At 35.8% G+C, this 23,855-nt stretch overlaps 1 protein-coding gene across 22 annotated transcripts in view; it reads right to left on the bottom strand.

Annotated features, from left to right (window-relative positions):
• The window catches only part of GPHN (gephyrin), a 279,199-nt gene that overhangs the window by 41,882 nt on the left and 213,462 nt on the right, over positions 1–23,855 (bottom strand). For 11 of the 22 annotated variants that reach the window (XM_068193120.1, XM_068193123.1, XM_068193125.1 and 8 more), the window contains 3 exons: positions 10,734–10,796; positions 8,347–8,389; positions 4,928–5,065 (listed from right to left, as the gene is read on the bottom strand). In XM_068193120.1, the coding sequence (XP_068049221.1) occupies positions 4,928–5,065; positions 8,347–8,389; positions 10,734–10,796 (244 nt within the window). The remainder of the gene's footprint in view (positions 1–4,927; positions 5,066–8,346; positions 8,390–10,733; positions 10,797–23,855) is intronic. The other 11 variants (XM_068193122.1, XM_068193127.1, XM_068193124.1 and 8 more) reach the window with 1 other exon arrangement.

Below are 23,855 nucleotides of genomic sequence, written 5' to 3'. Positions count from 1 at the left end.
TTACATTTCAAAAGTGAATCTTGTGCACAGAAGGTGAGAGGAGATGAATTGAGAACATTAACAATGGACCAGTTTTCATAAATTGACAAAGAAGTTTTGCAATAGATTAGCTTCACCTAATTGCTGAGAGCATTTCTGCTTAATGGAGAGTGAGTGCACATAAATGGCAGAATTATTTATATAAATTTACAGTGTTATAGTTCTAAATACTCTTTCTCTTCACTTAGCAGCTACGAGCACTTATGAGCTGTAATTTGGCTCAGTCTCCCTGTAGAGACTGACATGAATTACTTCACCCTCAGTCAAGTGGCTGGTACTTTTATGGCACCAGCAAGAGCTTTATTTTCTTAGTATGATACGTAACAGTGTGGAAAATATGTAACTGGGCCCTTGATATTGTGTGAGAGAGAAAGCAGATTTATTACAAGTGTGATTAGATGTACTGGGAAGGGACACATGGGTCAGAACTACTGAGACTGGCTTGATTCCAGTATGTCTAAGTAAAAGAAGGGAAGCCCTGCTCATAATAAGAGGCCTGCTCCTAGGCTGCATTGTGGCCCTGGAAGGCAATATCCAGCTGAAAGTATGATGGAGTGAGAGGATGCATGATTATTTCTGCCAGGAGAATTTGCATGGATATGTGCTTTAGAGATTATGGTCTTTGAGACATGCCAAAAAAGAGGAGTGCATAGAGTGCGTTTTGTATTTTACAGACAGGGATATCTGCGTGGTTCCGGATCAACTGGGAAGGCAGAAGAGCTAGTGCTGCACACTAAATGGGCAGATTTTGTTAAAAAAGTTCACCTACTCGATTTCAGCTCCAGTGAAGTGGTATTATAATGAAGACTGTGTTTTACTTATTAACACAAACTGATTTAGTTAGCAATCAATTATTGTAACTATAACAACATTGCGCTCACATTCATATGTTTCAACTTTCAGCCTGAAGTTATTATTCATGCTGCACTGCTGAAATAAGTATTGCCATGAAAATGCTGCTGAAACCTGTTAAAGCAACTAGAAAAGCACTTCTGTAATGGCCATTAATTCACCTGTGCAAACCTGCATATCAGTGCCTGTGATACACAATACAGAAGTTACTAGAAAGCTCACAAAAGCTTGTACACTTATACTGAGTGAAAGAATGCAGACACAGACATTTAAATTATAGCACAGAAAAGGCAGCTATCAAAGGCCTAGTAAAAACACCCGTTGTTCATAGATGCATGAAATCTCACACAAAAGTGACACTTCCAATATTAGCAGGCATGTTGTGCCTTCATTTTGCTTCTTGTCTGCATGCAACATCACACCAATTAGAGCAAAGTTGAACAGTATGTTCTTGGCATACTGCCATGCAATATTTGAAAGGAATAAATGGCTAGCCAGTAATGGGAATGAATTTCATTACAAGAAGAAAAATGTAAGAATTATTTGCTGAAGCAGCCTTAGGCATTTAAAATGAAATAAGTCAGCAACTAGAGGACAATCTTGAGTACCTCTGCACTCTCTTTTAAGAAAATAGTCTAAAAATACAGTTTGACCCTATTTTCATTAATTGTAATTCAGAAAGATGTTCTGAATTATTTTAATGTCATCAAACAGCCCCTTATGATGCTCATAGCTTTCTGACACAAAATGAAGAATTACATTAAACTCACTTTTCAAATGTGGGTATTTCCTAAGCTTAGGTGGTGAACCTGGTACAGTTCCGTGAAAAACTTTGATTTCTCTAGGGCACAGCAATCAGACATCTTGTACTAGGAAGTGATGGATTTTGTAAATACTGCCCTGGTAGCACTTCAGTGTGATATGAAAAGTCAATGCTACCAAATCAATCAGTTAGGCTCTTGGACTAGACAAGAATAAATATGCTGCTCTCTGGCTTAAGCTCATAAAATGCAGATTGCTTCTGCATTACAATTTTATTATCAATTAGGCTTCTGCATCTTCTTAGTTTAAGAAGAATAATCATAATCATGTTGTCTAAAAACAACCTTATGTGCCCGCAGAGCTATATTCAGGTAACTGCATTTATTTGGAATAAAAGCCTAATTGGGGGCTTCATACCAGATATCAATGATGACAGGTGAGAAATATGCTTCAGATGCCTTGGGTTTATGACACTTCCATAAAATGCTTTAGGACAGTCATATTTTTTTAAAATATGAAAGAGGTTAAATGATCTATATGGTCACTGAGCAACACACCAGAGTGAAAGTCATGTTTCAAAAGAAAACTTTAATAATCCTCTCCTTTATGTTAGGAGAGAAGAGATAGATCTGTGAGACTACAGCATACCTTGACTATTCAAGAATAAAATCAGGACTGTACTGGGTATTTGTACAGAATAATATTCAGTAGCTTTATTTACAAATATGAATGCTATGAAATATGCTTAGTTTTAACTAAATCAGGTTAAATTAATTAGGCAATTAGCACTCCTAGAATTTTGCACATTTCACTTTCCTTGGAGAGAAACTGCACTCCTGAAAGATAGTTTTCTGAAGCTCAGTTGTAATTCAAGACACAAAATCACAAAGAAAACAAACGCAGCATAACAGGGCTTTTCTAAATACAGTTTCAGACCCAAAGAACTAATTTTTTACAATTTTTTGAAATTTTATGTATATTAACAAAAAAATAAACCCATAACTAATTGAAAAACTGGTTCTTGATTCATTGCTTTCTTCAAAATTAACATCTTTCATGCAACACGTAAGTGCGTGCCCATGGACACACACATGCACACACATATGCCTATACAAAACAATTCTATGTATTTGTCTGTATAACATTATGGTGACCATTCAAGAACTTCTGAAAATGCATTTCCATCTTGAGATTTGAATCTGCAGATTAATAGGGTTGAATTTGCAGTATCACAGACACAGATATATCCTTTAGGCTTTCTCTTATAAGCTCAATCCTGAAATTTCATACTATATACTTGGGAAACGTACAGTGCTAAATTAAGTGTATATTATTTGAAAAATAAATGGCAAGATAAAATTTTGCACTACAGTGCAAAAATATGAAGGAATTGTTGGTAAAATTATGTGAACATTAAATCAAGAATCTGTCTCTGAACCTGCTAATGTTACTATCCATCTAATGCTTGTGTTTTGGGTGAGAGGGAAGAGGGTCAAAACTAAAGTGACTCAGCAGACTCAGTTAATTACATTTGAACGAATAAGAGTGCCAAGAATAATAATGCATACATTCTAGACTTAGGATCAAAACTCCTTTTATACAAAGAAGAATAATAATCCTACAGTACCTTAACTGTATCTGACGTACCAAAATAAATATATGATGTGCTTATCAGGGACGCAGATGCCAGTCTTTCATCCTTTATTTCAGAAGTTCACGGTTGCATACATAGCATTTATTTGGACTAAATGTACCCAACACTGGAGCTCCCTTCACAAAAGGCTGTCTTAGAAAAGACATTTAACTGACAGCTACCCAAAAAGGCCCAATGGTTATGCTCAGGCATTTATGCCTTAGTGCCTTCTAATCTGCACACCATTATGAAAGTGCAGGGTGTATTATGCATATTCCTTGTTGATCCAGTATTGGTGCTGTTCTGAATGCAGGATATGGAGCATTTTCTCAGAAATTCTGCTGTCAAGGCATAGGGGAGCACTGAACTCTGCTTAGACTAAATGCACAGGTGTGATATTATGTACAGCCTGCTAAATGAGTAAGTCAATATAAAGACATCTTGAAGGCTTCTGATAGCACAAAGATTTGGCAAAGAGCATGAAAACTTTGAACTTCCAAGTCAGAAGACAGAATATTCCATTCAGAAACCATTCGTGCCTCTCTGCTGTCTGTAGCACACCAATGTCCTAAATGTTTTTGCCTTTTGAGGTTTATAGTTCCACAATCTCTTCACTCACCACCTTACTTTTGGACAATCTGGAAGAATCCTTGGAAGAGATTTCTGCTTCCCTACGTAGTTTAGGTTTACTTGTCAGCATATTTCCTGTCATGGTTTTGTTATGTGCTAAGAACATTCTCCCAGATAATGTCAAGGCTTGATGTAAGGAATAGCAGAAGCTTAGGGAGGCACCTAATAGATATTATGAACACAGTACTTCAGGAAGGAGGATAGTTCAGCTGAATAAACATGAGAGATACCTTGCTAATTCATTTTAGGGCCAGAAAATCACTTCATCTATCCCTACTTATTCATGAGTATAGCTACAGTCACAAAGTCACAAAATCTGATATTTTGCTCGCTGTTTGGTGCTTTTGAAGACAACCTCACTGTATAAATCAAAACCAGTTACTCTTTAATTACAAAGTTTTGATAGATCAAACATTAAAAGGAAGTAATTTCCGAAAATGATCACATAATGTTAGAATAGAAAAGGAATTGCATTTAAAAGACAAAGAGGGAAATTCTGGAATGACTAGTAGGCTAACTAGAAACTGGAAAAAGAGACTGAGATAAACTTTTAAAGATATAGACATGGAAAAAAGTGATCTGGAATCAATAATCACTTTGCTTTGATCATTAATCTCAGATGGGAAAGGGGCTTAGTGAGAATCTTCCACAGTAAGGCAACACAGGGAACCAATCACAGTACAGCTTGGAGCTACTTGGCAACTACAAAAGTCCACTGAGGCACATTCAGGTTGAGTATAATATGTTTGCTGCACATAATACATACAGGAGGAAAATTAATTCATGTATTTTATTAGCATTCCATTACAGATTCCTTCAGGGAGCATCACTGAGTTCAACTGAGGTTCTCCTACCTTTGAAAGGTTTCCTCTATGACTGGTATTTCCTAAAGCAGTTTCTCCTGGAGAAAGCACTGTTTCAGACACCTCACAACATTAAAAAAAGATCAAGAAGTTTGCCAAATAGGGAAGAAATCACCCTCAGGCTCACAAAGAATCCAATTTAATATACCTCTGTAATTGATGATTTCTGTTCCAAGCACTGGGGTCATCTCCAGAACTGTGATGAAGGCCTTGTCCATAGATGTCAATGGGAATGGAGACATGCGATGTCTTCTTGCTACCTTGGTGATGTCAACAGCACTGTGACCTGCAATGAGAAAGAACAAATTCATGTGTGCTACAGTGAGCAGATTTGTGTAGTGATGTTCATTTAAACCATTTCACTGAAACTAATCAGCACTTTGGAGCAAATTAAATTAGTCAGCTATCACTATTGAGCTTTCATGTCTGACACTGGGAAGACACTGTATTCAATTAGAATCAAGAGAGTGTATATCCTTATGTGTAGGAAGAACACACCAGAAATCTTGATGAGCATGAAAAGATTGGTTAATCTACAACAGAAACCCTTCCAGGTGATGTAGTATTTTACACTGAAGAGGATAATCTGAGACTAATTCAGTTCTATGAACTCAGGACAATTCACTCCATTCTCTTCTGCACAAACACATCTCAACATGCTCTGTGCTGTGCACAGATAAAGCGCAACAATGGACACTGTGCCAGTGAGCCTACAATCCAAGAGTGAGATGGGAGTCCAAAGGTTTGAAAGGAAGATAGAGAGAGCACAGTGAAATCACTGGGCAGCCAAGCCAGCAGACAGTGTCTCCAGCTAGTGGGCATCCTACCCATGGTCAAGATTTTGTTGTCACCATAGCAAAGTGTTGTTTAAATGTATGATTTCGGTGAAGGCAGTAGGACAACTTAAGGAAAGCTTGCTTTTCTCAAGTGTGAGGGACAGGTAGGGAGAAAATACGACAGAAGTTGCTTGAAAAGGAAACCAACAGTGTGCTTGATTTCATGATACTTACTGAGAGATTAAACAAGGGGACAACAAGCTTTGAAGGATTTTGCAAGTGAAGATAAGCAACTGAAGAGAGAACTATTGCAGGAATACATAAACAAGAGCAACAGATATAAAGTGAAAGATTCAGACAATTACAATTGCAGAGTATCTTGAAAGGATTTACCTAGAACAAGAAGGTATTTATGAGAGCCAAAGTGGATGATGTTCTATATGTGATACGTAATGACATTCCTAAGTAACATAAATTACAGTACAGAAAGCATTAAATAATAGAAACTAATTTTTAATGACATGATTTCGCTTTGCAGTCACTACATAAATATCTCATTTGTTGCTGCACATGCCTTCAGATTCTGAAAAAAAAAAGATTATTGCTTCAAGTGTAGTCTTCTAATAAAAAGCAAGTAAAAAATACCACAACAATCACGCAGTCTAAATCCTTCCTTCAGAAGAGGAGGTTTCTTATTAATCTATATATACACAATACTTGTTCAGCACTAATACGTGCTTACCTTTTTATGTGAGAGATTGTTCACTAATTATTTTTTGCTATTAGCACAGTAGCTACCTGTCAGAGGAAGAAGTAGAGACAAGTAAAACTGCCCACCTAATTCTTCCAAGAATGATTCTAGATGAAATTATTTGACAATAATTTTGTCAAATCTCTTTGTACGTATTTAGAAGATAGTATGAAAAAAGCAGGCACTGTGAATTTGTCAAGCACAAATAATTTTTAAGTGACTTAATTATTTTCCTTAAGATAGCAGTTAGCATTCTGAGGAAGAGAGAAACAGATGATGAGACATTTTCTAACTATATTAAGACTTTGCAAACTCTTAAACCTAGGCTTTCTCATAAGAAAACTAGGGACAAATGATCCAAATGAAATTATTGTAAGATAAAAGTGTAGCATGGAAAAACTGCATTCCTGGTTTTAACAACGGGGATCTCCCTGGCAAGCTCACATTTCCAGTTATCATGCCTGTTTTTGTTGACAACATCATTAAAGAGGAAAAGGAACGCATTTGTGAAATACTGTCGGACTTCCCACACCCGCCTGTGATAAAGAAACCCTGCTTTAGTAGCACTGTAATTCCTGAAGGTCCAGCAGATTCCACACAATATATGCTAAAAACATTTTCCTGATGTTTTATGTCGGAAAATATGAAGGAAAATGCTAAGAAAAAACATGTCACAGCAATGAAAGCTGAGGGAATTGTGCAGCAGTGAACAACCTTTATGCTCTTGCCACTAGATGCTTTTACTGCTTCTAGCAGTAATTTCACTGCTGCTTAAAACTCACTGGTAGCTATTTCAGAAACTCACATTTCACCTCCTTAAACCTTAAAAAGTGATAGAATTCACAGGTTTTGAATGCTTTGACTGGTTCCCAGAGAACAACCTTCAGATTTGCAAGTCTGTCCCTAATGCATGCCATTTGCTTAAGTCAAAGGTACTGTTAAAATCTTCTAAGAAATGCATTCTCCAAAATAGACTTCTTGAAAATAGACAAAATTCCCTAATCTCTGACATCTTTTTTCCAACACCAAAAGTAACACCCATGATTTCTGCAAGACAAGTCAAGAAAATAGAGTCACTTTAGGTTGAACACTAGCATGAATAACCCTAATGGAGAAAGGAAGATGCTGGTGTAACTACTAACCTTTCTCTCTAAAAATGCTAACACTTCTACTAGAGGTATCACAGATTTAAATAGACCCAGAGACAAACAAATTATTTTTTTTAAATTGTAAAACTACGAAATGGTACCTTAATTACAAGCAAATGACATTAAACAACTCCTCAGACTTTACCAAGTTATCTTTCACTAATGTGAAATGTCAGCTCTAAAAATAACTACTTACATTAAGCTGCATTTTGTACGACAAAATAATCCTCTAGATTTGAAGCAGCTAATTCAATTGGTTGCATAAGGTAGAAAATTCTTGACAGCCTCCTCTTTTACCATCAAAACAACTTACTAGTCCTGTCATTATACATATATACATACATATATATATATATATATATACACACACACACATATGGTGGATCAAATTTTAGACTAGAAGAGAGTCCCACAACACAAAGAAAAAGAATTGTGCAAATTAAACTAGACATCATTTGGATGAAATGTGAACTCTTAACCTTTGCATTTTTTGGTTTGGTTCTATGCAATCAAGCATTCAAATTCATGTTCAAGTATGAAAATAAAAATAATGTATATTCAAGTTGAGAATTTCCATTTTCTTTGTCTTTCAGTGTTAATTCTTGCCCATAAAACCTGCACACACATGATAATTTACAACAAAACATCACAAACAACACAGACCTCCATGTCATTAGAAATACAGCTTGGAAGAATAAATACAAAGGTAACTCTCCATTAATACATGAACCAATGTGCTATTTACAGTTTTACCTTTGCAGTGGATTTCACTGTCTTAAGTTACTAAATTTCTGCTGCAAACCCACTTAGTCCCACCTCTGATCTGACTATCATTTTCTGTCTTCTGAGCAGTCCTAGTTTCTCAACAGAGCTAAGAAGTTCCTGCACTTACTTGCTCTGAGGATGTTCTCCTTGCTGCTGCACCTAGACTGGACCTGCAGAGAGAGCACAGAGTCTATGAGCTCCAGAAGTTAACAAGAATGCAAAATACAGAGATAAAATGGGCAAGCTCCTGGGATCTAAGACAGAGGCTATACATATTTTCAGCAACATTCTTACATATTTTGCATGAGATAAGTATATTTAAGCAGACGGTCAGAATCTGATACAGGCAATTTGATTCCACACCTCTCCCATAACAAACAAGATGGACTAAGGACAGTAAGTGAGTAAAATCAAAGAACAGTTCTTAAAATTATGTGTTAAGCATCTGTTTTCAACAAAAAATCTACATTTTCTTATACACCTGTAATTACAGTAGCTCTGAATCTAGGTTCTGTTTGATGATTAGGTAGAGTACTAACAAAAGTACATGACCCGATTTAAAATTCTATTACTGTTATTTTCAGGTATTGAGAGTTTAAAATACTTAGTTTCAATTATGTTGATTCTGAAGACGTTTAATAAGAATTCTTCACAATTGTATAAGCAACACACAACTGTCTAAAAGGCTCCTGGATGGAGCTGATAAATTTACTCTGCAGTTCCTATTTGATTAAAAGAAATGCTATGTTCACTATGAATTTTGTGGAATTCTACTTTAAAAAGTAACTGTGTGAGAATGACACAGGGGTTTCTCAACAACCCCTCTTCCTTGATGCTTAGGACATTGTGCTATTCCAGATAGATTAGTCTGACTACAGGGAAACTGGACAATTCACACTGGTCTAATATTCTAATAACACTGGATATTTACAATTCTGTTTACTATGCAGATTTAAAAAAATTGCTGGGTTTTTTTTTGTTTGTTTTTTTTTGGTTTATTTTTTATTTTTTTTTTTTTTTTTAGAATATCAGCCCTGTAAACACAACACAGTTTAAATATTATTTTTTAATTCTTCTCAGGTTTGGAAAGATAGCACCATGTATAATAACCCTGAAGTTGCAAGTTTTCAGCTGGACTACTCTCAGGCCAGATGACTGAACTGGCAGCATTTGAATAGAAAGTATTTTGTGTGGACAAAACCCCAGCTAAAGTAAACTTCACAAGAAGACAAACCTCTGAGCTCTGAGATAGTAAGAACTGAATCCTTCTCTTTTTTACTTTATTGACAAAGGTATTTTAAATTTCAATGAGAATATTAATAAAATAAAAGTCTGCACATGTCGTGAAAGAAGTGGAATAGCACAGGTGATACTGAGGGTGTAATTTCCCAGCAGAACATCTGTCCTCTGCTGCAAAAGCAAAGGAGTAAATGCAGATTATCTTTCAGACCTCACTCTGGACTTTCAGTCACAGAAAAATTGCCTAGAAAGTGAACATGTATTATCTAACAATTGATGAAGAATGATAAACCCCCAACCCCTCAAAAGCTGTCTTCAGAAAGGAACAACTATTTAAGGCTGAAACAAATGGTGCCCCAGCTTCTAAACCTCTTTCTTCTGTTCCACAGCAGCTTGCCCCAAATAGATAGTCACATAAAAAAACTGGATTCTACAGCGCAACACAATCTACTTATTGTAATGGAATAACTTATGGAAAGTAATGTTGCAACTTAGAGTGGGTTATGGAGTCCTTCCCTGAAAAAAACTCTTGTTTAACAAAAACAAACAAAAAAACCCCACACCCTCCCCACTTCCCACCAAAAATACTATACAAGAAAACTGTAAACAAAATATTTATGATGCCCAAATTTGGCCCAGAGTTGTTTTTTCAGATTTCAAAAGCATAAAATGAACTCTCTTTGGAAGAAGTAAATATTTACCTATAATTTACCAAAGGACAATTCTGGACCAAAAAGGTGGTATAATGGCAGGAAAGAAAACACAAAAGAAAGAGAAGCACAGTTTGAGAGGGAGAGAGAAGCAGGATGGATGTGGCAAGGCAGAAGATGGTGTGTGCAAAAGGAGACATGGGCCTATGTGTGTAAGACTACTGTTTAAAATGGAAGAGGCTCTCTTATTTCTCACTGAAAAACATGAAAAGAGAAAATGAGGAATGGACCTGCTGCAAAATAACCAAGCGATTCAGCAACTGTGGAATGCAATTCAGTGAGATAACATAGTCCTAAAGAAAAAGGCAAAAAACCAAAAATACAAAACACAAACATTTGAAACAATCTACTAAAACAAACTAAGTAAAATATGTGATCCAAAGGACACAGATAAAAGCTACTAGAGAAGGAGGAAAAATGTTAGCAGACATAGACAGTGCTAAAGAAGTAAAATGGAAGTCAAGAGAGAGTCTTTCAACAAAGTGGAGGAACAGAAGGAGCCCAAACCCATAGCGCAAAGCAATGTTTGCGAATGGAAAACAGCTCCTTTGAGCAGAATAGTTACTCTCGAGTTGTAGCCTCTATTCCTCCTCAGTTCATCTTTAAGCCCTTCCAACCTATAGTGGAGCTAGTGTATGGACAAAAACAAGAGATTTATAATGAACAGAGCAGCTGAGATTTGCAGATCAAATCTTCTAATATAAAAAACGTGCTGACAAAATTTTGCTCTTAAAATGTCCAAATGACAATGGTAACAAAAGACAGCTGGCTTCACATACAGCCTCTCACAGGTCATTTTTTTAATTCTGTGCACACAGAGGACTTCATATTTACTTTTTGATTTCTTATACCCAGCCTAAAGTTTCCATGTTATCACTCACCTGATGGGCAACATATGCAGTATGAGAAATAATTTGCTTCCCACAAATTTTAAAAGCAGCTGTGGAAGAGGAATCCATGATAATAAAATAAAAGGCTTGATTAGCTAGACTTGATCGTTTCCCAACCTATGCTCACAGCTGCAGAATACAAACCAAGTTTTAACATAACTGACATCAAAATTAGTTATTACATAATACTTCTGTTTAATATGAATTGCACGTTCTTATCCTAAATGTTATTTTTAATCAAAATTACAGTAAAATGATTTTTAATAAAACCCACCAGTTCCCTAACACATACAATTTTGGCAGCAATGGAGCTTTTTATAAACTGAGTCATGTGCTTTAAGTGCCTTTTAAAATATTCATTATTTGTATGTTTTACTACTTTGTTATTTATGCCATTTACAAAAAAATCTGTATTCTTTTCACAGCTATTGTTAACTGAGGAATCCATGCTACATTGCATATAGTACCATGACTGACTAGAATTATTATTAGGAGAATTGACTGTAATTCTTCTCATTCACAGGTAGTTACAGAAATAACAACCTATGGCTGTCTTTTCTTTCACAGGGAAAGTATAGACTTATTGTTTGTCCATTCTACAGCCTCTTGGCTCACAATCTATCTTGGCAGAAGATACATTGGGCTACCAGCCAGTACCATTCCCCTGCATAGTTCAGACAGAATATAACCAAACCCAAAGCATTCAGTTCACATTACTCTGTATTTTAAACAAACTGGAATTTAGGTTCTTGAAAATGTAACTTCATCATGCTGGAATGCAGAGTAGGCTTTCTCTCATAAGCTGAAGTAATAAATAGAATGTGAAATACAGTACTCAAAAATAAATAAAGGGAATGGCAAAAATAAAGAGTCCTGCTGACAACTTCTATCTATTAGTCAAAATTGGTCTGAAAAACAAAATCAGTGGCTGTACTAAATTGGATTAATTTAAATTTATATAATATGTTTTGCTGCAAATAAAAATCAGTCTGAAATTTTTTTTCCAAGAGAAATAGAAAAAGACACAAAGAAAAGTTCATGCTACGAGTGAAAAATTTATGTGAAAAATAATGAAAAAAGAAAACTGAGAAACCCTGTAACACTCTACCATGACTGTTAGGAATTGTTAGAGAAATTACTTACCTTTTTAAAGTCATAACAAGATTAGCACAGAGTATTAAGTCAGCTCTTCATTATGGGAGGTACAATTAAAAGCCACTGTTTATAATAAAACAAATTGCTAGACAAAGGTGAAGAGTTTCCAGCCCAATATGAAAAGCTAACTCTTACAGGAGTACATTTTAACTCAATACTACAACATGAAGAACAAGTCAGAGCAACGACATCAAACCATGAGTTACCACCAACAGAAAGAGCCCATTTCTCAGGAACACAGAACCTGCAGGAGGCTGACCCATAACCTTTAGCACTTATGGGAAAGCACATTGCTCCACTCCGAGGAAAGCATGCAGACTGTGGAACCACCAGCAGAAACCCAAACACAGGCAGACACAGAGGACTAAGGTACAGCAGCGGGAATGAGTTCGCCAAGCTGTAATGAAGGAAGCAGGGTAAGCAAAGCACAGCAGCTGTTTACAATTTCAGAACTGCATTCTCACTCTCCCAAACACCAGGCAGGCCTCCTCATGAGGTATGGCACCTACTGCACTTACTGCTGGTGAGAAAGTGCATAACTCATGCAGCCTTCCCTTAAGACTTCAGCAGCTTTTTCAAGACAACGTATCTGCTGTGATGTGGGAAAGTGTGCTGCTGCTTTTGTTCTGCACGTGATTTATTAGTAATTCATGACCCGAGTCCTGTACAATATACACTGTGCACGTGCCATTTGAATGGTCTCTGAAATATTTGCCTGCTTTAACCAGATTTCAAATCACCTGTGATCTGATTTATAACTGTAGGGGCTTGCACAGAGTCTTCTGCCTAAATTACCTTCTATCCTCTAAGAGTGCAACATACATTATTCACTGTCTCTAAATAAACAGATAAGAGAAAACTAAACCATGAATATCAATGTCTGAAGTTGCTATGATAATACTTCTAAAACTGATTTTGGCATGTCATTCTAAGCAATATTCATAAGGTTAAACTAGGAGCAAATAAAAAATGCAATGAAATACATTGTTGATTTCACTAAAAAAACTGTGTTAAATGTATCCTGAAGTACAGAGAGAATAGCTTTGATTGAATTAATATGGAATATAAAAATCAAGTTGTTAAAAAAAATTCACAAGATGGCTTGGGTCGGAAGGGACCTTAAAGATCGTCTAGTTCCAAAAAAAAAAAGTGCATCTGGAATTGTGTAGTTCACAAAACATTCAATAAAGTATGTGAGGATTAAAAAATCCTATTACAACATACAATCCTCTGATTTCAGGAATCAATTCTTATTCAAACAACACATTTACACTGAACTGAACACACAAGGTCTTAAGAGAATACTTTATGGCCATCTGAATTAGGACTAAAGTCAGTTCAAAACAACAGATTATTTTTTTCCTATTAAATTGAAACCACTTCTGAAATGGAAAGAAAAGTGAGCACAAGGAATTTGACAGCAGCAGACATTACTCATTAACACAAATTTTAAAACAAGCACTACTGATGGTGGGATTCAGCTCACCAAAATTTAAATATGAATATTAAATAATGTGGTATTCCACACAAGAAATCACTCATTTGGAGTCAGTGTGAAGAAATAAACAGAAAATTATTTGAAGCCAAAATAATTTTAGGAGCAGATTTTTACAACTTATTAAGTGTTATGCCTCGTAGACTGGACACTGAACAAAAGTCACTTTTAAATCTTGAATATGTCACTGTCTTCATCGGTACATTACTGAGCTCTCTTTTCTGAGTTTTTTTCTAATCACTTACACTTTACATACAGATTTATTGAATTTTGATAATTGTTTCCCAATAGACTATGAACACGCATATGGAATTCTATTGTCAGATTAGGGCTCATCCTAACTACTATTCAAACAGCACCGTGGAAGCAGACTGATGAATACAACGTTGAAACATAAGGGCTGAAGTGGTTCCTTTGACAGGAGCAGTATTAAAAAAAAAGGCATTATCCAATATTTCAAACAATATGGAGTGAAAAGGCATTTCTTAGATTAGTCACCTCTCAACAGAAATTGGCATTGTCCTGGAGAGGTAAAATCAACACATTTATTTATCCTTGAAGAGGATTCTAAGAAATCTTACATGCCAACTAAAATTGCAAGCTGAACACCTCATAATGAGAAGACAGGAAGAACTGTGATATATACAGCAAAAAAAGGAGACAGAATAGCAAACCACAGTAAACTAACAGGAAAGCCAACTGGCTACTATAAACTGGTAGTATAGGCTTCATAGTTGAGAATTAAAAGCAGCAAAGAAGGATTTCTTCTCTTCAGAGTAGTTTTAATGAAATGTTTACCTTAGTATGAAAAAAAAATTAGCTGCATTTTGTGTTCTTAGGAGGGGGGACAGCATACAGATAATGCTGTATGAGTAACACTGGAAAGATGGCATGTTTCAGTGATATTTTAGGGGTGGTTCAGAGCTTATTCAAGATCATACTGCTTTTTGTTCAGAAAAGCTGCATTAATTATAATACCCAAATATTAAGAGATCACGTATCTTGTGTAAGCTAAAGCCCATATTAATTCAAGTCATATACATTACTGCCTAATTTGTGCACAAACTCCACCAGGTATTTCTAACCTGTGCTATCAAAATTCAAGTGGGTTTTGTAAGCCACAAAAAAATCCCTGGAAACACTGCACTTGAAAAAATGAAAAGCTCTACTACCTGTGTTACTAACTGAACAAAATCTTTTATTTGTTTGAATGAAAATCTTGAACAATCTCCAAATGCCCTGGAAACAGTCTCCAGTTTGAGAAGTAGATAGTGTAAACAAAGGCAGAGAGAATAAGATGTATTTCCTAAGAGGTACAAGGGCAAAAAAAATCCTGTTGTCCTTGTTGTTTGCCACAGAAATGGTATTTACTTGCCTATTTTTATATAATTTCACACCCTGGCAATTTGACTGTAAAACCACTTAGCCTTATGAGTACATATCAGATGTCCAAGTAATATCCTGTCTGACTCCTTGTCCCAGATGAACCAACTTTTTTTTAAGGTGTTTTCAATCAGATACATGAGTGATGTATAGAAATTCTTGTCTTCAAGCACACCATAAATTACTCTCTCATCCTTGACTAGTATGGTTGACATTTTAAAAAGTTTTGTTTCTATTACAAGTATTTTGCTTTTCAATGAAATTTCAATTATTTTCACATTTTTATTTCTTTACCTAGCAGCAGCCAATTTCAAAGCAGCATTAAACAGTGAAATAAAAACATTAGTGCAAAAAATGGAAACTACTTTTATTGAATTGCATGAACCTCAAAATAAAATTTTAAAACAAATTCTTTATTCAAATGTAGTCAAGTAAAATTGGCATTTTTAAGTGAAACAACTTTTAGGACAGATCAGTGTTATGTGGGCAACTCCTTTTTTCTTTGACATGAAGGCATTGTAATTTCATCATAATTATTTTCAGCAGGGCTTCTGCATAAGATAAGATAAGGCTACTTCATTTTAATCTCCCTACTCAAAGATTAGTCTCATGTTTTACTTAAGCATTATTCCAACTGTCTGCTAAATGGACAATTATTTAATTCTTTATCAATTTCTCTGTTTGGCTTAGTTCTACTAAACAAAACCTTGTAATACACACAAAGGAATTTATTTTTGCAAAATCTTTGTGAAGCAGAGGGATGAGTTGATTTTAGAAATGGAAAACTGAGACCCAGAGACATCTAGAGTAAATTTAACCTAACATGCCAACAGTCAAATTGCAGAGGTTAGATCCTCAGTTGCCATTTATTTCAACTGCATTTGGAATGCCCAGTACAGAATCACAGAATGATTTGCATTGGAAAGGACCTTAAAGGTAATCCAGTTCCAGCCCTCTGCCATGGGTATGGACACCTTCCAGTAGACCAGGTTGCCCAGAGCCTTGTTCTATTTTGCATACTTCCAGGGATGGGACAACCACAACTTCTCTGGACAACCTGTTCCATTGCCTCACCACCCTTAACATCTAATGTGAACCTGCCCTTAAAGCCATTTTCCCTTGTCGTATCACTATGTGCGCGTGTAAAAAATATCTTTTCAGCTTTCTTGTGGTCCCCTTCAGGTATGGAAGGCTGAAAAGGTCTTTCTGGAGCCTTCTGCTCTCCAGGCTGAACAGTCCCAACTCTTTTAGCCTGTCTTTACAGGACAGATGCTCCAGCCATGGAATCATCTCATGGCCCTCCTCTGGACTCACTCCAACAGGTCCATGTCCTTCCTGTGTTGGGATCCCAGAGCACATGGGATCTCATCAGAGCAGAGCAGGGATGCAGACTCTCCTTCCTCATCCTGCTGCCCACACTTCCTTGGATGCAGCCCAGGATACAATTGGCTTTCTGGGCTGGGAGTGTAGCATGATGTGAAAATCACACAATATGTGTCTCAAGAAGGACACACAGAAAATGAGTACAAGAAGTTTTTCCAGCAAGAAAAATTAAGTCAGCACTAATGTGGAGACAGAAAGTATGACAGAGGCTTCCTGGCACCCTTTCAGGCCTTCTGCTACAGAACTGTGCTTCCTGCTCCAAAAGCAGCAGAGATGGACTTGCCATTCACCACACCTGCTACTGCTGGGAAACACAATTCAGTTTTCTTAATATCTAGTTATCGTCAACATCTGAATAAACGTTGGTGAGGAATTGGCAGAAGCATGTTTGGAATTTTTAGCATTACTGCTTCTGCTCCTATCTGCTCCTAGGCCTATGGACTCCATCCCTTTGATCCAAGGTCTGTGGAGCAAAAAAGCATCTCTCCACTGAAGTTTGAATGAGTCTGACTCTAACTTCTAGGCTAACAAAGCTTACAATACCCATTTCATTCTTACAGTCTGATCTTCCTGGAAGCTGACCACACAGGTAACATTCCTTGTATTTCTATGTTAAAGGAACATGAACACATGAAAACAGGAAAAAAGCAACCAAAACTTATAAACTCTGCTCTGTGACTTTGTGGCTTCAAAAGCCACCAATCAAATGAGCAGTGATCCTCCAGGCCCAAAGAGTCAGCAAAAGCCACCATCCAATTTCTTATACTTTTTAAAGCATCTTTAAAGTTAAATTTCACCTTCTTCTTGTTGGTGTTTACCAGAAATTTTCGTTGGAGATTTTTATAGTTATTATCATTCTAAAGTGAATGGTTGGACTACCTTTTTAACTATATGAGCAGGAACAAAACACGTTTCCGCATGTAGCATGATCATAACTTCTGTACTAGCATAACTTCAAACAAGTTGATTTTAGTTTAACTTAATATTTTTATTTGAGCTAGGAAGACTAAATTTGAAGGGCTTCAAGTACAAGAGCCAAAACTAGTAAACACAGGGTAACAATAATCTTATATTTGGTGTATATTATAGTCTCTCATGTATACAATATTCAGTCAAAACCTCAGACTTGTACATTTTAAAGTATAAAAATAAATAAAGATCTTTAAAGTTTAAGATTCAAACTAGGGAGCAACAACTGTAAGAAAAATAAATCTTCATTTCATGAATCCATCTGAGTAGTAAATATGCAGTGAACTTACTGCATGAAGAGATAGATTTCTGTCTTTGAGCTGAGACAGAAACACAGACTATATTCCTCTGAGTAGAATCCTTAAAATGAAATCAGAATGGTCATGGATGAATAACATGAAGATTTCAGAGTGCTCATTAGCTACAGAAAGGAGAGGCTGGAACTGAACAAATGTTGCACTAAAAACTATTGTTAAACCCAAGTTAGAAATTATTTTTGAAAGTAACCAGAAATGCAAATGAAGAAAGGGGATTTGGATTTTGGATTTTGCTCTGATCCTCAAAGGCTCAACAGGATAAGATTCCTTCCTTTAGTGTTGTCTTGAATTTGGCAGTCTGGATTGCAAGGTCCAGCACAACAGCAATCACCAGGCTCTCCACAGCAGATAAGCACCTGAGAACACAAGATTAATTGGGCTGGGCTTGTAGCAGCACTGAATTTTGGAAACTCAAAGATGAGAAAGGGAAGTAGAAAATACTGTGAATAAGGCCATTCATTCTGCCCTCCAGTTCTTAAAAAACCCAAACTTTATGGCAAGAATGCTTAGCAAAAAAAGTTGCTTCCATGTTAAAACCGGCATTTGAAAAATGGGAAAAACGGGAAGCTAACTTTGGGAGCACTCATAGGAACCCACTGACATTTGAGCTGTGCATTACTGCTGCTGACACTGCTGTGAATATCTAACGTGATTTCCATGTATTTAAACAGACTGCCCACTAGAGATACATGTAAATTAAATCACATGCGTGGCTTTAACGTCAGTAATTCCTCCAAAAGCTTTAACAGCAGTAGAAGCTTTCCTCTACTATAATTCATTGCTATTTCAGACTTTAGACGATTTTTTTTACAGATTCTATTACTAGAACTGACTCTTCAGAGTTAGATTGATTTGGGAGCTGGAGCTAGAGAACAGTTGCACTAAGTGTTATTACTAGTGAAACAAAATGCAAAATAATGTCTGGCTTCTCAAACAAGTTGATTTAAGTAGTAAACAAATAAATTCTAAACACTGTATGCTGGTGAGCAGCACAATAAAAAGAAAACAGTTGTTGTCTAGAAAAAAACCCTCACAGTTATATTGAATCAAGCCAATTTTACTGCCATACAATCAAAGGTCTGGTACAAAACAAGAAAACGGATAAAAACTCCTTTGCTTAAATGGATGTATTTACAGTGAAATAATGGCAAGACTAACTTTGGAAAATGCAGAGGAGCCTATGCGATAATCAAACAAAATGAAAATTACATTGATAGTTCTTTGGCTCAGTCTAATTTGCTTCATAAAGGATTGCACGTCTCTACCATAAGGCAAGGTGAAATGTCTTCCTATTTTGTGGTACAAGAAGCAAGGGGGAATAATAACTAAACATTGAAACATGAAGATTTGTCTTGAAACAAAAAGTAGGGAATTTTAAATTCCAGATGGGGAAGGACAGAAATTATTTATTTGCCCTTTTTCTGATAAATGCAGATCTGGAAAGCATTTCACCATAACAAAAATCAAAAAAAAGTATTACAATTTTGTTAGGTTGAATAGATAAGGTTTAAGCCAAAATCTGCTACATTAAATGAGATGCTATACAAAACCCTATCTTTTACCACTCTCCCAAATGTTAAATAGTTTTTTTTGTAAATTAACTTAGTGCTTGAACTGAACTTATTAGTACTAAATGAAAGTGCAAAATGTGAATATGAAGGGATAACTTTATTTGGCAAAAGTCAAAAGCTAAGTACCATGCACAGAGGTGGTGTAGGCTTAAGTAACATTTTGCTTCTATTTTGAATGTATGAACTAATAATGGATCTAATTTGAGATTCAGCAATGGTTGAGTAAAGATAAATAGTACTTAAAGTACAAATATAGTAACATTTTTTAAATAATTAAAAAAAATTATCTGATGCCATTAATCAAAATTATTAATGTATACTTTGATCAGATTATTGCAATAACACACTGTCTTTCCTGATGTAACTTCAAAATTTTGCCATACTCTATTCTTATATGACAAAGAGAATACTAGAGAAGATGTCTGTAATCTTAATCCTAAACTAATCCTAATATCATCAATAAAGATAGCGCTAGCAAAACTATTTTCTATGAATAAGGAAGATCATAGTTTCTTCCTAAATTTTTGCATTTTAATGTGCACTGAGGAAACCATGTTTCTCTAAAAGTAAGAATTTTAATTAATTAATTTTCTTAACCATAGAATAAGGTGCTACTACTAGCAAATCAAAATGCTATCCTTTTGGCAATTGCCAAATAGAAAGCTTTGAGTTCTTGCTCATGTTTGAAAGAGAAATGCCTATAAATTCTAATTTTACTTATAAACTCATTGTTCTATTTGCAACTGCAAAAAAATCAAAACCACAGAAAACCAGGAGGAGATTGTGCCAACATAGCTGGACAACTCCCAAATGATTATTGGATTGTTACTGGCTCTGTTGTGTTCATTTATTTATTGGAAAAACATTATTTCAAATTTGAAAGAGCATCTCTACAAAGTATGTGGCATTCATAAAGCAACAAGCTAGGGAATCTGAATTTAATGCAGAAATTTCTGTTCAATGGCTCAATATATTTTTGTATGTCAGATGTAATGAACCAAGTTCTCTATCTGCAGGACTTCTACATGAAATCAGAGGAAAGGAACAGGGGCCCTGCTTACATTTACTCAATTTGGGCTATGTGGAGCAGATTTACAACAGATATCAACAGGGAACTTAGCATCCTGTAGCTAAAACTTAATTCAGGTTTTATGCTGGTGGTAAACATCTAAAAGCCAGAGCTGCAGTTCCTGGTCACTCAGCACTGCCTTCTAGTCAAACTAGTCTAAGCAGAAGGAGTACCAGCCTTTTACCTGGCTTAAATTCTGAAGAACAAGATTCAGTTATTTACAATATTTTGTAATGTACACTTTATAAAATACTTTAATCTACAGCACTTAAAAATCTGAATGGTCTTCTGAAGTCAACTACCTATTGCAGGAAATAATAGTGTTTCCCCTTGTTCTCTGAATACTGCTCCTTAATTCCCTGTACTGGTGACTCTCAATAAGATAACAGATGTCTCTGCTGCGTTATTAACAATGCTAAGTACACAATTAAATCCCATCAATTAGTATGCAGCCAATACATTTTCCAAACCTATCTTTACAGAAATAATATTCTTTGTGGGAGAGAGAACTAATGCAGTATTTTGCAGATCTTTCACAACAAAAAACATCACATTCTAACTATTCAATGAGGCTAAATAAAACACATGACAAGCTATGGACCTGAGTGTCTTCCTCTTTGAAAAACTTTATTTTTTTGGAAAGCAGGGAGTAGCACTGCAATAAACATTTTGTTGCCACTATCCTTCCAACAAGCAGATCAATAGGTTTCCTTCATTACGCTTTTAGCCAAACACACAGCACATGCAAAAGCCAGAGGACAGGGAGAGAGAGGGAGAGAGAAACTGATGCTGCTAATAGAAAGTTTGAGATAAAAATGAGAATAAAAAATGGTGCCACTGCATAACACTACCTAAATGTAATTTTATAAATTAGGAGACTATGGGCCTTCATTGAATAATCTGTCCAATTTACATTGTGAATGATATTTTTGAGATACAAGCTGAGGTCAGAGTAGTTCTAAAAAATTTAAGTGAAGCTGATTTGATTTAATATCTTAAGTGTATTACTACTATTTAAAAATAAACTATGTTTTGTGAAAACTGAATAATAACTAAATTACCTATCTATACTACACATACCATACTGCACATCTGTTAAGTAATTATAAGTCCTAATTAGTAATTTAACTCTTAGACAAACAATTTAAGTAGTCCTGCTAACATCCACAAAAATTATAAGCATGAAGCTAACTGGTTTTCACCAAGGTTGAAAAATTTAATTGCACAATGTGAAATTTAAAGAGAATATAAACTTATATCTTATCATCATATCATTTTAGAGAATTAAAGCTTTACTTCCCTTGACAGAAGGAAGTCTCTTTTTAAAGAAAATCACTTCAATTTCATTGAATTGCACCAAAACCAAGACTGTATTACAGACACGTGGAATTGTCAAGGGGCTGAGACTGGGGCTAAGAGGGTGTATAATACTCCTATACCATAATGCCTGCAACTCAACAAACCTCTCGGGACAAAAGAGTAAGTAGAAGATTCTAAAATCTTTCTGCCCATTACTCTCAAATAGGCATCAGCTGACCACATTTGGAGTTCCACTCATGCTACTGGTGACAATAAAATGAACAGATGAAAAGAAGCTTTTTCTAATTATTGGACTCTGAGATGCAAAGTAGCCTCTACAAGGATGTTTTCTATTAACAAAACAGGCAGCAAATTCTACCTCAAATACTTCACAATGCAGAATACACAGGTCCTGTTTGTCTTCTGCTGGAAGATCTTTTACTTCTTCAAAGACCTTCTGTGTGACAGGAAATCCTTGACAGTAGAATGACTTTGCTTTTTTACAATTTGAGTTCTACAAGTGCTAGTTAATCCAATTCCAGATCTTTTCTCAACAATTAAAATTGTAACGAAATTTTACAATTAATCTAATCCACCTATTTCCTAAAATGAGATTTCAGAAATCATTTATATGAGGTTATCTCTTTAATCTTTCATTGTACCTTTGTCAGAAGGCAGGTTCAGCTGAAATCTCAGCACTGATTCCATTTCTCTTGCCATTTTGTTCCAGATATCCTCTGAAGGTCCAAAGCTATCTGATGATGACTCAGATGCAGAAAATTAAGAAGGTCTAAACTTGATGCTTTAAGAATTAGGTTAAGAAAAATACTTTTTTGGAATAAGAACCACAGAAATATGTGTGGACACAAAAAACCCCCTTGAGATCCTATCAGAAGTGTGGTTCTTTTTCTCCCCCTGGTAATGAGATACCATTACTAATTTTCTTCCCATGATCAAAATTACTGACAGGCTTCTAGAGTTGATTTAACAATACTCCAATTTGGGAGATTTTCTATCTTATAATTTAGAAGTCAAGATGTTGTTTACTCATAGCAGCCTTTCCCATTTTCCAAAATAATAGAGAATGATGTTGAACATTTTTTGATATGCATCCTGACATTAAGCTGTATTTTTGAATGAGGAGCCTCTTAAAGATAGAAACTAGACTACAAATCCTTTATGGACTTCAGAGAACCTCCAATCCCTTCCTGCCTCTTCAAATAGTTACAACTGCCACAGACATCTTCAGTTTCAATTGGTTTTTGTCTTTGGATCTGTCAGGGGCTTGAATGTTCTGCTGCAAAACACACAGGGTGGTAGTCTGCCACCAGAGAATAATGTATCCATATTTTTTATACCTTGTGCTTTTTATATCTTGTACCGTGTGTTTTGTGAGCATGAAATTCCGATCAGCTACTGCATCACAAGATCTGGTTCAGCAGTCAGCCAGGCTATTTGTAGCTCAGATATGAAGATCTTGCCTTTGGACAGAGTATAAAGGATGAATTGCTTGCACAGTCTTGCAGTGCCACTTTGATACTTCAGATAGCAGATTCTTGAGCACAAATTGCAAAGCAGTGATAGTTTTGGAGAAAGCAAAAAAGTTTTAGGAATTTGATCAAGCAGGAGACCCATATATGCTGACCAGTCACCAGCTGCAATATGTTGGTTTGTATTTCCCCTGAAGACAGCGATCCCTCCATAAAGTGAAGGACAAATGACTTAAGTTGCAGACAAAGCAAGAAGACTCTAATTTCCCTGAAGGTGTGTCCTGGTTTGGGACAAATTTGGAAAGGAACTTCCAAAGGGATGTCTCCTAAAGGGCAAAATTCACTCCCTTCCCACTATCTATTCAGGAGAAAAATCTGTGCTCTTCTTCTCCCCCCACTTCACTCTAGGAACCAGTCTTAAAGGTGCAACACTTATTTACGGTCTAAACAGATGAATGGGGATACAATTCAGTATCACAAAGTCACCTCAGGACAAACTGACTTATTGACTTCATAATCTGTAAGAGCATGTTCATAATTTTTGCTGATATGAACTATGAAATGCCTGTTGATCCACTCCTTTTTCTTACTTTCATATAGATATTCAGAACAAAGTGATAATGGCTTCTGTCTTGCACCCATAAGCACTAAACTTAATTGCTTCTT

This window comes from Anomalospiza imberbis, chromosome 6 (assembly GCF_031753505.1).
Source record: "Anomalospiza imberbis isolate Cuckoo-Finch-1a 21T00152 chromosome 6, ASM3175350v1, whole genome shotgun sequence".
Classification (NCBI taxonomy): domain Eukaryota; kingdom Metazoa; phylum Chordata; class Aves; order Passeriformes; family Viduidae; genus Anomalospiza; species Anomalospiza imberbis.
This window is presented reverse-complemented; position numbering and strand designations above follow the sequence as displayed.